Source organism: Rhinopithecus roxellana, chromosome 2, assembly GCF_007565055.1.
Source record: "Rhinopithecus roxellana isolate Shanxi Qingling chromosome 2, ASM756505v1, whole genome shotgun sequence".
NCBI classification, from domain to species: Eukaryota; Metazoa; Chordata; class Mammalia; order Primates; family Cercopithecidae; genus Rhinopithecus; species Rhinopithecus roxellana.
This window is the reverse complement of record NC_044550.1, coordinates 129,432,666-129,448,357: the sequence shown is the minus strand read 5'-3', so window position 1 is coordinate 129,448,357 and position 15,692 is coordinate 129,432,666. Positions and strand designations below refer to the sequence as shown.

At 50.7% G+C, this 15,692-nt stretch overlaps 1 protein-coding gene and 1 non-coding gene across 3 annotated transcripts in view; both read right to left on the bottom strand.

Moving 5' to 3' along the window:
• Positions 1 to 287: 287 nt before the first annotated feature.
• The window catches only part of LOC115893950 (histone-lysine N-methyltransferase NSD2), a 42,041-nt gene continuing 26,636 nt past the window's right edge, over positions 288 to 15,692 (bottom strand). For both annotated transcript variants that reach the window (XM_030919740.1, XM_030919750.1), the window contains 4 exons: positions 7,571 to 7,712; positions 7,093 to 7,199; positions 5,754 to 5,958; positions 288 to 3,817 (listed from right to left, as the gene is read on the bottom strand). In XM_030919740.1, coding sequence (XP_030775600.1) covers positions 3,546 to 3,817; positions 5,754 to 5,958; positions 7,093 to 7,199; positions 7,571 to 7,712 — 726 coding nt within the window. In that variant the 3' untranslated portion in view covers positions 288 to 3,545. The remainder of the gene's footprint in view (positions 3,818 to 5,753; positions 5,959 to 7,092; positions 7,200 to 7,570; positions 7,713 to 15,692) is intronic.
• LOC115896257 lies at positions 7,813 to 7,937 on the bottom strand. Its single transcript, XR_004056159.1, has one exon.

Below are 15,692 nucleotides of genomic sequence, written 5' to 3'. Positions count from 1 at the left end.
CTTCTCTCCAGACCATTTCGCCTTTAATGGGAATTTGGGAAGCAAATTATTTCTGAAAGAAGAAAGCATTTTTCCAAAGTCAGTTACGCCTGCTATTTCCAGTATTTGTTATACTTCCCAAGATGGCACTGCCTCTCCCCAGCGGGTCAGGTCAAAGGCAAAATGACATGGTCAGGACAGGGAGCCCCACCCATCGGAGGCATCAGCGCCACGCCCAATGCTCTGCAAGTCAAAGTAACTGGAAATAAAAAATCAAACAATCCCATGTAAAATAAGTTAAGAAAAAAAGCCTTTAAAATGTTTTTAATACAAAAATACTCATACACAATTTTCCAAACACAGCTTTCCATTTTAAACGCTATTTTCCCCCAACTGGCAAGTCTCAAATCTCTATTTCAGTACATCCCCCCAAAAGTGAATTTCAAGTTTTTAAGTCTAACTATCAAACCTGGTGACAGCACCCAGTATTCCTAAAAGGAATCTGACCGTATATTGTATGAAGTTTAGACACCAATAGGCACATTTAAGTTTGTATTTAATTTCCGACAGGGCATTTCACACCTCAACGGGGTCTGGTGAGGCCGCGACACCCCATGGACACAGCACTTTACTAACAGTCATCAACTACACTCATAGGATCAAGATATTTGGCAACTGACAGTCATTTGCATTAACTTGAATTATAAAACAGATTTCATTCTTGAAAATAAGGTAGTTCTGGAAGATGGGCACTGCGCACACCGGGGTTTAGACGTCAAGACAAACACCACGAAGGGGACCCAGACAGCCGCGGACGGGTGTCCCCGAAAGAAAGGCTGGCCTGAGGACGGACAGCTGGGTTCTCACTTCAGGTGCCTGAAGAGTTTCCCCCACAGGTGACCACGTTTTAAGCTGCCCAATCGAACACGTGCCCTGTGAGCACACGCGGGTGGGTATGGGTTTAGGTGCAGATCTTGGTTTCGGATGCCAGGGAATCCTGAAGGATTGGGGCAGTTTTTGTGTTTTGCTTCACATTAATGACAAAGAATTGAAGCCGATGATCAGGAAGCCACGGCATCCTCATAACAAAGCTGGGCAGGGCCGAGAGCCAACCACACCCACAGTCAGAGCTGGGGGCCTGGTCAGCCGCAGTGGAGAGAAGCCCTGCAAGCTCAGGGCCGCTACCCCAAAGCCTGGCTCCACCGAGTTATCAACGGGTATTCTAGAGACATTCAAAGTTAGTGTTATTTGCTCATTAGTTTTACAGGTTTTGGAAAGGGGGAGGAACCATATTTAAAATTTTTGCAGTATTTCCTTCAGAAAGATCATAAAATAATTTGGGAGTAGTATCAAAGCAATTAAAAGTCACAATATTTCACTACTGTCAAACACAAAAATAAGTTAATATCTGCTCCCCAAAGTGCACTGCAAAGCCGGTTCTGATGTTTTCACGTAAGCATTATTAGTCCCTTAGCTGCCGGAAAGGATCTTTCAGGCAAATGACAGCAGGGTCCTGGAGCCTTAGACTCTAAAGGCCAGGGCCATACGTGTATGTGGGGACACTGCCTGGCCTGTCCCTATAACAACCTTCCAAGTTAGGGCATAAGGAGCATAAATGTATGAGCCGATCCAGTATTTTCTTAGGACAATTTGAGAGAAGTTAGAGTCTGAACTGGAAAGCACCCCCACCCCATCTTAACCAGCAAGTGCATCTCAGAGGCCACGGCCACACGAGCAAGTCAGTGGCCTCAGCTCGTTTCCCCTGGCTCCTCTGTGTAGTTAACTTTGCTGCGGACTGTGATGGGAGAAGGGACAGCCACCAATCCGTGAAACTTCCCAGTCAGTGCTCAGGGAGGCGTGGGACCCTGTGGGCCACACACCCCAAACCCCACACTTACAGATCACAAAACCACAGAGTAGCCAGTCTCAGGTCCAAAGACACTGCAGTTTACCAAGGCATAAAAGATGCCACAGAAAATGAACAGGAGCCTCAGCAACAGTTTTCAAGGGGAGTTTTGTAAACTTCTCTGCAATATGGATGTGCCCTCTGTAGGTTAAGAAAAGGCCATAAAAAAAGCACCTGCTGCTGAATGTTCTCTCCCTCCTCCCTCCCAGACAAGCAGCCCCTCAGGGCACGTGGGCAGAGGCACACACCATGCCCCCTTCTCAGGGTGCTCCAAACTTCCCAGGGTCGAGGGTCCCTCAAGAAAGAACCAATTCTTACAACATACGTAGTACTCAGATAGGTCTCACTTTGTAGAACTGGATCTTTGAAAAACTAAAGTGAAACCTCACAGGAAAGTGGGGGTCAGACCTGGCCTAGACCAGTGCCCATGACACACGGGCGAGGCACGCACACCTGCCAGGCAGGCCTCCACCCCCACGACCACACCTCTCAGTGGGTGCCCTGGCAGAGGGCGACTGTGATCAGCAGTCTGCGTCTTCCATCAGCAGATCCAGAGTGCTGAGATGGAAGCCACTCTGGGTGGCAGGAGGGCTAGACTCTGGGTCTCTCTTTAGACCCATGTGCTGTGGTCCCTGGGGCCTGCAGCGCCCTGCGGGGCTCCCTAAGTTGTCACTTCCTGTGCTCTAAGCGGACTGTGGTCTCAGGCCCTGCAGAAGTCACTCCTTTCGCCATGGAACTCAGGGTCGCATCAGTAAAGACACATTTCAGTCGGTGGTGATTTGTGAAATAGGTTTAGCAAAAATATATTGAGAATAAAAATCAGAAACTGGTAAAGAAAAGCCAAATGAAAAAAATATACAAAGTTCTCCCCCAAATGTTGATAAGAACCTAGCGAGTTCAGAAGATAGGCCCAGGTGAGACGTGGCCCAACCCGGCCAGGCCTCGAAAGTGCTCCGCGGGAACTACACGTTGAAGTGGACGTGTTATTGGCATTTCATTCAAATCCATGACGAGAAAAAACTACGGGAGGAAATCTTACAACACCATTGCTGCTACCACCTGCGTGGCCAGCTTCTCACTAGGATGGAAAAGAAGCATTTCTGAGGAACAATTCACATTAGTACAAAAAAATGATGCAGCCATTTCCAAAGAGCAGAGTAATGATCACAATGGCGGTTTCGAGGAATCCAGGGTCAGTCCTCACACGGGCCTTACCCGGCCTCTCCTGAGTGGCGACGGCGCTGAAAGCAGAAGCAGAGCAACGCGAAGCCGAGTTTCTAGCGACCCTCGGGAAAAGCCTACGCTACACATTTCAGAGGAGATTAAAACATTCCATATGCCAATTAACTTTAACCTAACAAAATACGAGTGGGAGGGAACCTTGACATTCTGAGAAATTCAAGTGTGGCGGTAACGCTGAGGAGTGAGGCTGTTTGTCCAGGAACGCCGAGCTGGGCTCAGACGGTCATCAGTGCAGACGCAGCAGACGCTGCTGAGGATGGCTCAGTGGTAGGGAGGCGCTCCCTCCCGAGGAGGCCTGTACGTCTGTGTCCTGGCGGCTCAAGCTGGGTCCTCTGGGCCAGTTCATGCTCGCCCTCTCCCGCAGGCAGGGCCGGCCGCCCTACACCGCCCGTGGATCCGGCCAAGCTGCCGCCTGGCGCTATTTGCCCTCCGTGACTCTCCGCCAGCCCCTCCGCCGCCGCCTCTTCCCCTTTGGCTTCCCTGGCTCTGGCGGGGGCTTCTCAGTCTTGGCGCTTCTGACCGATGCCGCCCCTAAGTCATGCTCACAGCAGTAGGACCGCCCGTCCGGGGTGCAGCTGAAGGCTGTCCCGTCCTGGTGCTCCTTACAGAATGAATTGGGGCAGAAGTGGCAAAATGAAGTTGAAGGTTTGCCACACACGTCACAATGATGCCAAGGACATTCCCACTTCCCTGCAACAGAACACAAGAGATGAGCACACAGAAGTGATGAAATCACAACTTCAACATTCTCATAGTTGAAGATGACTTACGACTGTCAGGTCAAGTGAACACAAATTAAAACAGTGCTGGCTCCAGCTAACAGGATGGGCAGACAAACTGTCTCCACTGCAGTCCGGGCAGGCTCCCTAGCAGGGCCTGTTGACTCCACAGTACCTGCCAGGCCCCTAAGGACCACCTGTTAATGTCTCTTTATGTTTCAGCAACTGAGAGAGGAGCTGTGCTGGGTGCGGGAGTGTCCCCCAGCCCCGCGTGGACAGGCAGGGGCTGCTTTGTTCATTTTCATGCGACCTGCCCTCTCCCAAGGGTCTGATTTTCAACTTGGGTATTCATCTTTCTGGCATGACTCTGTAAAGGCTCTGTCAGGTTACGGACCACCCTCTCACACCCATGGCCAACACTTTTCTCTATCGTGTGTCATCCTTACCATACAAAAATGTTTTTTACACAAATATCTGTATTTTTTTTTTTTTTTGAGATGGAGTCTAGCTCTGTCACCCAGGCTGGAGAGCAGTGGCACGATCTTGGCTCACTGCAGCCTCCGTCTCTCGCATTCAAGCGATTCTGCCTTAGCCTTCCAAGTAGCCAGGATTACAGGTGCCCGCCAGCACGACCAGCTAATTTTTGTATGTTTAGAAAGACGGGGTTTCACCATGTTGGCCAGGCTGCTCTCAAACTCCTGGCCTCAAGTGATCCACCCACCTTGGCCTCCCCAAAGTGCTGGGTTTAGAGGCATGAGCCACCATGCCTGGCCTGGATTTTCTTTCTGCAGTTTTTTTGGTTTGGGATGGAGTCTTGCTCTGTCGCCCAGGCTGGAGTGCAATGGCATTATCTCGGCTCTCTGCAATCTCGGCTCACTGCAACCTCCGCCTCCCGGGTTCAAGCATTTCTCCTGCCTCAGCCTCCCGAATAGCTGGGATTACAGGTGCGTGCCATCACACCAGTCTAATTTTTGTATTTTTAGTAGAGACAGGGTTTCACCATGTTGGTCAGGCTGGTCTCGAACTCCCAACCTCAGGTGATCTGCTCACCTTGGCCTCCCAAAGTGCTGGGATTACAGGCGTGAGCCACCGCACCCGGCCTCTTTTTGGTTTCTTGTTTTGGGTAAGGGCCTTTTAATTTTTCTTCTGTGATTCCACAGTCATGAGCCCCATGGCGACACACTGCAAGATTGTAACGGAGGCGGCTGCACCCTTAGGTGTGAGCCATGATGTTTGTGCAGCACCAGAGTCATCTCACGACCCATTTCTCAGACTGTCTCATCACCAAGTGGAACAAGACGCTACTGTTTTCCCACTGGCGCCTGTCATCTCTGAAATGCGTGGTGCTGGAAGGTGGAGCCCACTCTACTTTCCTTCAAACGGAGCCAGATCTGCAGCTCGTCAACCAGCGGTGCCTCCTGGTGCACAGGTGTCTCTGGGGACAGCCTGTCCTGCGCATCCAGGACAGGGGCTCTGGGCCCCTCCATTCCCAGTGTAGTGCAGCCAGGCCAGACCCCTCTGAGCTGCCAGGGAGACGCAGGTGCTGGGGCTGCTGTAGAGGCCTTTCTCCTAGGAGGGGCTTTAATTCCCAGGGCCGCCTCCTTCCTGGCCGCCCCGCCCCCACAGCATGGATGAGAGCCCCAATTCTGCAGCTGCCTGAATCCCTCCTGGAGATTCCAGGGGCTACCCCGTCACCACATATCTTTTCTGCTCGATGCAGAGATCTAGAATGTGCGGCTGGTGGAACAAAGGCTCTGCCACCCTGGATCAGGGCCTTTGCTGCATGAGTGCCTGATGCGCCTGCACCCAGATGAGGCCTGATCAGCAGGAAAAGTGGCAGCAGGAGCCACCATCAGGAGCCTGCCACACAGATACAGCCCCAAGCCACCATGAGGCTGCACACCCACCGAAGGGCCGCTTGCCAAGGCCCAGGCAGGACAGGTGGTAGGCCTTGGTGCAGAACTTGCGGTCACACAGCACCAGCTGCCCACCATCGCCGCAGCGGAAGCACTCGTCCTCCGACTGCCTCTTCCCTTCCCCTTTTGCTCTGCGCCGCCTGGTTTTCTTCTTGGTCTTTTTGCCCTTTTCCTCTGAAGAAAGGGTCGTTGAGGTCTAGAGTCAAGAATTAAGCACAGATCACTGGAAAGAATTACACAGGCTGAAGCAAACAGAGAGGGCAGAAGAGCAAGTTACAATCCGGAAACTTCAGAGATCTCTGCAGGTGCCCAACACAAAGAGGGGAGGAGAGGAGTGTCCTCCCGGTGCTCCCCAGACATCCTTAGACTCACTCAACTCAGCGTGAAAAAGCTGAACAAAGACTACGACTAGAGTGAGCTTTGTTGGAAGCCTGCAATGATGCATCTCAGCAGACACGCAGCTCCTAGGATCTGCTGATGGGACCCACGAGCAAAGGAGGCCACCACAGGCAATAACAGTTCCCGCCCACCACCCGGGGTCTCCTCACTGGGAAATTCCACGGGAACGTGGACACAGGCGGCTGGCAGTGACCTGAGGGTAGTGACGGTCCTCAGCAACAAGGCTGAGGACAGACGCCAGCTCAGGGCCGAGCTGGTGCCACTGTCAGGCTTTCAGGCCCAGGTTCTACACAGCACAGGGAAGGGGTGCAAGAGTGCCCCCCCCCAAATCTGTCCTTCCTGGAACCTTGGAAGGTGACTGTATTTGGAAATAGGGTCATTGTCAATGAGATCTGTTAAGATGGGGTCACACAGTAGTAGGGCAGGCCCTAAGTCAACAGGACCAGTGCTCTTATAAGAAGGTCAAGTCAACAGTCATGTTCGCAGGGAGAACAGTTGGGCGGTGCTGCCACAAGCCAAGGAGCGGCAAGGGCTGTGGCCACTACCAGAACAGGAGACAGGCCTGGGAAGGAGCCTCCCGAGGAGGCTTCGGGGGGCGCACAGGCCCTGCCCACACCCTGACTTCAGACTTCTGGCCCCCAGAACTGAGAAACGATAGGCTCCTGTTAAGCCCTGCGTCTGTGGGGCATTGTTCTGGCAGCCCCGGGAAACACTCTCAGTGAGGAACTCTTAACAACTGGCCTTTGTTGAGAGGCACTGTTGTGCCCTGCTTGGGGAGCCATCCTCCCCCGCCCACAGCAGGGACCTCGCTCCCACCTGTCCAGCAACAAGCCAGCCTGGAGGAGGCCAGTGTTCACGGTGAGGCACATGTCTCCAGGGGTGCAAAATGCCAACACAGAGCCTGGGCGGAAGGAGGGCATCACAGCCTTACCTTTGGTCTATCCCCGAGGAATCCACTGCAATTGGAGGCTCCACACCGACAGACCGTTTTTTCATTGCCCAAACAATCGAGGTTGTAGTTAAAAGTCAGCTCCGTCCCTGGGAGAAGAGAAGACAGACACCAAATTGGAAACACCTGCCTTTCTCTTCAAACGCTAAGGGGCATTGACCTAAGTATATTAGGTCAACAAAAATACTCCAGTGTTTTTGTATCTGTACTGGCTTGGCCTTTCAATTTTGTTTGGTAAAAGACATTCAAACCAAAAGAGACTCCACGTTAGCACCCACCTCCCCCAGAGCCTTTCCAGTCCAGCCCCACACAGCTCGCAGCAATGACCACTTTGCCCCCATTGCCAGAGCCCCACACAGGGTCTGGAGCTTGTACCTGCAGGAACGCCGCAGACGGCAAACAGACCCACGCGAGTGTCCCCATAGCCAGGAGCCCCACACAGGGTCCCCAGAGCTTGTACCTGCAGGAATGTCGCAGACGGCAAACAGGCCCACACGAGTGTCCCCGTTCACTGTCCACTTGAGGGTCTCGCAGTTGGGCTGGCAGCTGTGATTCATAAATCGAGAGTAGTTTCCTTTGGGGCCAGCGTCAATTATACGGTCCTGGAAAGTCAAGCAATATATGAGATCAAGTGTTAGCAATCATGTTATTTTTAAAGGGCATTTTCACCATCATAAGGCACATTGAACAAGTTGTGTTCCTTGTTGTACTGAAAACCGTGGTGTCCCGTGTCCACTGAGACAGGACACCCCCAAACCAGTCCTGTTTCTCTTGCTCACAGAGGACAGGTCAGGACCACATGGAGAGGACCGAGCCTTAGTGAGCGCCCAGAAGGACAGGACAGGGAGCCGGAGCTCCCAGCATCCTCCATGATGGCAAACAAGGGAGCTAAGGTCAACACCAACAGCCTAGCCGAGTGGCACTCAAGGACAAGAACAAGACTCACCCTGGCTGGGTGTGGTGGCTCACACCTGTAATCCCAGCACTTTGGGAGGCTGAGGCGGGCAGATCACCTGAGGTCAGGAATTTGAGACCAGACTAGCCAACATGGTGAACCTCCGTCTCTACTAAAAATACAAAAAAAATTAGCTGGGCGTGGTGGTGGGCGCCTGTAATCCCAGCTACTCGGGAGGCTGAGGCAGGAGAATCACTTGAACCCGGGAGGCAGAGGTTAGAGAGTGGAGATTACGACATTGCACTCCAGCCTGGGCAACAAGAGCAAAAACTCACCCAACCAAAAAACCAGCAAGGGATGCAAAGAAACAATTCGCAAAGAGCAAATCCAGGCAAAGGTGGAGAAATGCAGATCAGAGTGACAGTGCGCTCTGACTTTGCACCCATGGTGCTGATGTCACGTTGGCTGAGATGAGGGGGTGGCCGCAGGGCTGGCAGGAAGGCTTTCGAGAAAGCAATCTGATAAAGAGCCCTGGGAATCACAAATGCAAGCACAATGTGGCCTAGAACTGACCCACTGAAATCCAGGTGCCTGGAGGCCAAAGGCAGGAACTGGAGACAATGTATCCACCCAGCAGCGGGGGATGGACAGCCCCGGCCTCCACCCAGCAGCCTCCACCCGAGGAGCCGCCAGATCCACCGCACAACCGCGTGGGCGAAAATCAAAAGGCCACATAAAGCATAATGGTCATGTGTTCACGCAAAACCACGTGTATGAATAGAGATAAATACAGGCATACGGACATCCATAAGCTAGCTGTCTCATGGTCCCAGGAAGCAGTAGGCTTCGGAGTCACTATTCACATGCCACCTCTGACATACCTGCCCACACACCCAGCCCTGGTGCAATCTCCCAGGGTGCCCCTGTCTGGGACCGCTGGCCCCCTGTCCTTTCTATATACCCACACAGGCCATCCCTTTAAAACCAGAAATGGTACCAGAATGTGGTTCTCTGCAAGGTGCTTTTCACAATAATAAAATACACTAATCAACCCAGAGTGCCACTCTTCAACACCTGCATGACACCCCCTAACACAGAAGTGGGGATGCTCATCTGCCCTCTGCAGATGCTTTGTCATGACGCACTGAGCCACGGTGCTGACGTGCACATTGGCATGCACATCACTTCTGCAGGACACCAGGGACAAGGACAGCATGGAGCATGCACCTGGGACATGCCACCAAAGCCAACAATGACAACCCCAGCCCCTGACGCCTGGCAGCACCATGTCTAACCTACATTCCTACCATTACCAGCAGGGCCCAGTGCCACCTCCTTCTTATCAGGCCAATTTTCATCTGTGGGTTGCCCGCCATGTCTTGACCCTGTTTTATTTATCTTAACTGATTTACAGATGTTCCCTAGATATTCCAAACATCAGACCCCTTTATAACAATGTGTTGGCCGGGCACGGTGGCTCACACCTGTAATCCCAGTACTTTGGGAGGTCAAGCATCACTTGAGGCCAGGAGTTTGAAACCAGCCTGGCCAACATGGTGAAACTCTCTCTCTACTAAAAAGACAAAAATGAGCCAGGTGTGGTGGCGGGCACCAGTAATCCCAGCTACTCGGGAGGCTGAGGCAGGAGAATCACTTGAACCTGGGAGGCAGAGGCTGCAGTCAGCTGAGATTGTGCCACTGAACTCCAGCCTAGGTGACAGAGTGAGACTCTGTCTCCAAAAAGAAAAAAAAAATGTGTTGAAACCTTTGCCATAGCTTCCCAGCTCCTAAGGGAACCTTCCCTGTGCAATGCTTTTCTCACAACTGCAACTATTTCACCCTTTTGCTTCACGCGTTTTCGGTTTGCTGAGTAGTTGCATGCAGCTTTTCCCACCACACAGGTTAAAATAACATCCATCTCCCTCTCCTAGCTGTTAATCCATCTGGAATTGACCTTTGTAAGTGGCGTGAGGGGAGGCATCAGCGCGTGGTGCGTGGGCTGCCCAGCCCTGGCTTTGGCCACACTCCCCCCGGCCATCCACCTGGGTTTGGGCCCCGCTGGAGTCACAGGAACACCATGGGGAGCACTGTCACCCCCAGGAGACGCCCACCTTTCCCACAGTAAGGCTTCAAGATAAAGCACTGGCTAGACCTGCAGATCTTTCCTTCTACGTGGACTCTGAAGTTGCCTGTCCAGGTATATTTAAACATTTTTGCTATTTTTATTGCGCTTACAACGAGCTTGCACTGGGGAAGATTTCCACCCTCATAGCCTCTCCTTCCCCAGCTGGGACATAGCCCGTGTCACCACTCGTCCATGTCATCTCTCATGTCCTTCAGTGACACTGCCAAACTTTCCAAAGAAGCCTGCTGCATTCACATACATGCATCAGTGCTCTTTGTGGCTCTGCATACATGAGGAGGGTAGAGGAAAACCTGTGGACCTGGCCTCTCTCTGTTGTCACTACAGCTCACATGAGACCATCACCAAACACAGCCGTCTCATTCTCCAAGAGACACCATTTGCCTCTTGCTGCTCTGCTGCAGCCTTAGGGGGGACAGGAGCAGCATGAGCGTCCTGACTTATTTCTGAACCAGCCACAAGTGTCTGGCTCACCAAGCATCAGCTGGCAGCCGCTGATGTCCTTTAGCAAGCTAAGCACAGTTGCAGTCCTGGCTTCTTGGGAAGTTTTCATCAGGAATAGGTTTGAATTTTCTCAAATTATCTTCTGGTGTTCATGAAAATGACCCTGGATTTGTTTTCCTCCTTTACCTACTGATAGGGTTGCTAAGCCCTCCTTGCGGTCCTGGGGTAAACCCCACTCAGTCACAAGGAACTGCTCTCCATGCTCTTCAGGTGCGCCCTGCCGGCTGGCACACACCCTCACAGGTCCCAGGCCCCCTCCTCCCATGTTCACACAGGTCCACGCCCTGGCTCGGACCTCACACCTCAGTACGTGTGTCTCCGAAAAATACACAGCACTGTTGTGGGTTTGTAAGAAGAGATTTACTTATTTCTGTTGTTTTTGTTTTGTTTTTTAATTTCTAAGTCTCTGCTTGGTCTCTAAACACTTCCTCCAGTATATTCTGTCCTTTTTTTTAACGAGATGAATTCATGCTCATCATCTGTCCAGAATCTCTGCCTTCAACTAAGAGGCGAACTCATGGTCAGCTGTCTTCATTGGCCTTTCTCCTGGATCCCATAGGCTAGTGGGAAGGCCCTAAATTTAGGGTGCATCTCATCCCCAGTGGTGGCTCTGGTGTCAAAAGCCTTCTTCTGTGTCACTGAAAGTGGTGGGGCCTGAATTCCACCTTGTCTGAGAACAACTCTTTTCTTCGGCTTTACGTTGGTATACCTTTGCCCGCAATTGTTTTTTTAATTGAGACACGGTCTCCCTATATTGCCCAGGCTGGTCTCGAACTCCTGGGCTCAAGCAGCCTGCCCGCCTCAGCCTCCCAAAGTGCTGGGATTACTGGTGTGAGCCACTGAGCCCGGCTTGCCCACACTTTTATTTTTAACCTTCCAGAATCTTTGTTCCTTGCATGCTGCAGAGAGTTCGGTTTTATGATCCAATCTGGAAGTCTTTTAAGAAGTAAGTGAGCCCATTTCCTCTTTCCAGATATGCTGGGCACAGTTAGAACACATTCATGTCTTGCTTGTTTCTATGGGCTTTCAGCCTTTCACTGTGAGGCAGAGGGGCTGCTTGATCTCCTGCTGTTGGGGACTCTGTCCTCTCCTATTGGCGGCCTTTACGTGCCCCGTCATCCTGCACGCCCGCATGTAATGTCCCGGACACCCTTGTCCCTGCTTGTGCACACTGAAATCAGCCAGGATTTCCTCCCTCAACTGCCCCTCGGGCCCAGCTCTCATCAGTGGCATTATCTTCATGCTCTCCTTTGCTCCATAACACACCTCAGCTTCTGCTCCCACCTGACTCAGCGGCTCTGGCTCACGGGTGTTGGGGATGAACTTACCCTCCTTTCTCCCCGCTCCTCCCACTGCCCCTTCTGGTGGGGGCAACATGCCCGGTATGCTGCTACCACTGCCTCTCCTGTTGCTGGAGCTTCACCTGATTCTGCTGGAGGCTTGGAGCTCATCTCTCAGCAGTTGACTCAGGAAGGACGTGTTCCTTTAATTCTCTATGCTCCAACCTGCATCTCTGTAGTCGTTACACCCAGAGAGTCACATGGCTGAATGGACACCCCTGGCTCATTCCGTGGAGCCTACCCTGTCCGGGGCACTGGGTTCTACCATAAAGACCCTCTAGCTGGCCCTATTTCTCCCCTTAGAAGCAATTTAGGTTTGTTTTGTTTTGGTTTGCCTGCCTATCTACAGGATTCTTGGCTGTACCCAGTAATCCTATTTATGATGTCACCCAATCTGACTCAGCCCCGCTGAACCACTCTCTGGCCTGCTTGAATGCACAGTGCCTCTCCTCAGCAGCCTCTGCCCAAGGTGCCACTCTCATCCTTGTCTCTTTCCTTCCTACCTTCCTTCTCTCTCTCTGCCCCCACCCAGGTTCTTCTGGCTGCACTCTGCTCACTCCCCACATCCACCCTCGTGCAGTCCTTGTGGTTCCTACTTTCTAGTGTGTTCCCTGAGGTTTAGGCTTTGCTTAGAAAATAATTTTCTTTTCCTTGTTTCACTCCTGAGTTCTACAAGTTCCCAATCTAGCTCTCCTTTCTGCCTGGCTATCTCTGAATCCTCATATTCAAAAAATTTGTGATGAATATTAGGGTATAACTTTTATCTGCTTTGTGATAAAAATTTTTCTAAGTGGCTTTTCTCCATCTATAAGGAAGTTCTGCTGTTTTGGGTCAGGATTTTGTTTGTTTTAGAGACAGAATCTGTTGCCCAGGCTGGAGCACAATGGTACAGGACCTTGGCTCCCTGCAGCCTCAGCCTCCTGGGCTCAAGCGATCCTCCCACCTCAGCCTCCTGAGTAGCTGGGATAACAGGCACATGCCACTGTGCCCAGCTAATTTTTTTTATTATTATTTTTTAGTAGAGACAAGGTCTTGCTGTGTTGCCCAGGCTGGTCTCAAACTCCAGGCTGGCTTTAAGCAGTACTCCTGCCTTGGTCTCCCAAAGTGCTGGGATTATAGGCACACACCATTGCACCTGGCTGGGGTTTTCTTACATAGCCTTTTCATCATTCTCTGAACACGCTGGATTTCCTGGAGCGGGTACTGGCTGGATCCCAGGTTTGTCTCACTGCTGTCGGCTTGATGGAGGTCTCCTCACCAAAGAACCCAAGTCTCTGTGGGCCCTCAGAGCCTTGGGTCCCTTTCTCTCTGCCTTCCAGAATGTTACCTTCCTTTTGGAAGGTGATCCTTTCAAAGATGTGTCATCTCTTCTTCCCAGGAACTCCCCATGCCTTCTTTTCCCACTGCTCCCTTTCAACTCTCAGCTCTGCTGGGAGCAGGCCCCAAGTGCTTGCTTTGGCTGCCAGGCCACACTCCCCCATCTCTGCACTCCCTGTGCTCAGGCGACACTGCAGGTCTCCAGTACTTTTCTCTGCTTGTTGGACTTCAGTGGATGGGTCTGTTTGTCCCATAGTTTCAATGAAGATGTACTTTGTGTACATTTTTTGTTCTGGAAGTGAGCAGCTGCCATCTGCTACCAGAATCCTATGAATAGATTTGTTTGGCTGTGAATCACATTCTCTTAAAGTTTTTTCTTTGAACACTACCTTTAGGATCTTTCCAAACTGTCAGATGTGCATCTCATCTAGTTCTTCCTCTCCATGCTGTCTCCTGTGTCTCCTCCACTCCAGTAACTACAAACATTAAGGCCTGTGGGAGCCTTTCCTTGTTACTATGTACTAACCCTAATGTGAATCTTAGTCTTAACTTACACATTTAAACCACTTACATATATTGTGATAATTGACATTTTGATTTTTTTTTTAATCTGTGCTTTCTAATTACTATTATTTCTCCTTCCTCCATCTTCCTCCCTCAGGTTCTACTAAATTGACTTTTCCTCACTCTCCTTTTTACTCTTTAATGGTGTGGAAGTTACACCTTCCACTTCTATTCATTTAGCAGTTTCCCATGTAGATGTCACACGTATACTGTGACGAAGTCTAAGGTTAATAAATCTCTTCCCTCCACCCTCACAAAACAAGCAGCTCACCCTGGCATCACCACACTCCCGATGCTCCCTGTGACCGTCAGTGTTCAATGCCTCCTCCTTTCTGCCATGCAGTCATCATCATCCACCATAATTTGACACAACCTGACTTAAGACATATCCACATACCCACAAACTTGTCTGTTCACCTTTACTTCTTGGATCTCACATTTAACTTCTGACATTCAATGTTCTTCTTCCTAAAATATCTCATTATTTCGTTCAGCTAAATTATATTGATGGTCAGCTCTCTCCATCTTTGTCTGAAGTCACAGATAAGCAGGGCACTAGAATGCAAGGTCTAGGGTTATGTTCCTTGGTGTGTAATTCTTTTAATATGCTGCCAATTTGGTTTGCAAGCACAGATGCTCCACTTGAACCTGTCCCAATTTCTCTCCCAGACAGTATCAAAGAACTGAAATCTCCCAGATCACCCATCCTGACAATAAGACACCAGACTGACCACCTGCTGCCTGTTGACCAACTCCAGTATAACAACTTGAGTCAGCTGGGAAGATGGATTTGAGGCTGGTCTCCCGTCTGATGTCACCCACATGAAAGCCCTTCTTCTCTGGCAATACTGACTGTCTCGGTGATTGGCTTTCCCTGCGGTGAGAAGGCAGACCTAGGCTGGAACCTCAGTGTCTGGTAACACTTACGATGGGGCTATGTCCCAATAAACCCACTGTTAAGTTGGAAATATTTTTTTTTTTTTTTTTTTTTTTTTTTGAGACAGAGTCTCACTCTGTCACCCAGGCTGCAATGCAATAGCGTGATCTCAGCTCACTGCAATCTCCGCCTCTCGGGTTCAAGCGATTCTCCTGCCTCAGCCTACTGAGTAGCTGGGATTACAGGCACCCACCACCATGCCCAGCTAATCTTTGTATTTTTAGTAGAGATGGGGTTTCACCATATTGGCCAGGCTGCTCTCGAACTCCTGACCTTGTGATCTGCTGGCCTAGGCCTCTTAAAAGTGCTGGGATTACAGGCATTAGCCACTGCACCCGGCCTAAATTGGAAATACCTTAAGTCACAAATGCATTTAATATACCTAATCTACCAAACATCCTAACTAGCCTGCCTACATTAAATGTGCTCAATTACACTGGCTTACAGTTGGGGAAAATCATCTAACATAAATTTGAATGTCCCATGTAATTTACTGAACCCTATACTGGAAGTAGAAAACAGAATGGTTGTATGGGTACAGCTTCCACCAAATGGGTATCACTCTCACACCATTGTAAAGTCAAAAAATCGTAAGGCAAACTGCCCTAAGTTAGGGGCAGTCTGTATTTTGGTGATTTTTCCATCAATGTTCATACGGGACATTGGTCTGTAGTTTTTCTTTTTTTTTTTGGAGACGGAGTCTCGCTCTGTCGCCCAGGCTGGAGTGCAGTGGCACAATCTCGGCTCACAGCAAGCTCCGCCTCCTGGGTTCACGTGGTTCTCCTGCCTCAGCCTCCTGAGTAGCTGGGACTACTGGCGCCCGCCACCACGCCTGGCTCATTTTTTTGTATTTTTAGTAGAGACGGGGTTTCACCGTGTTAG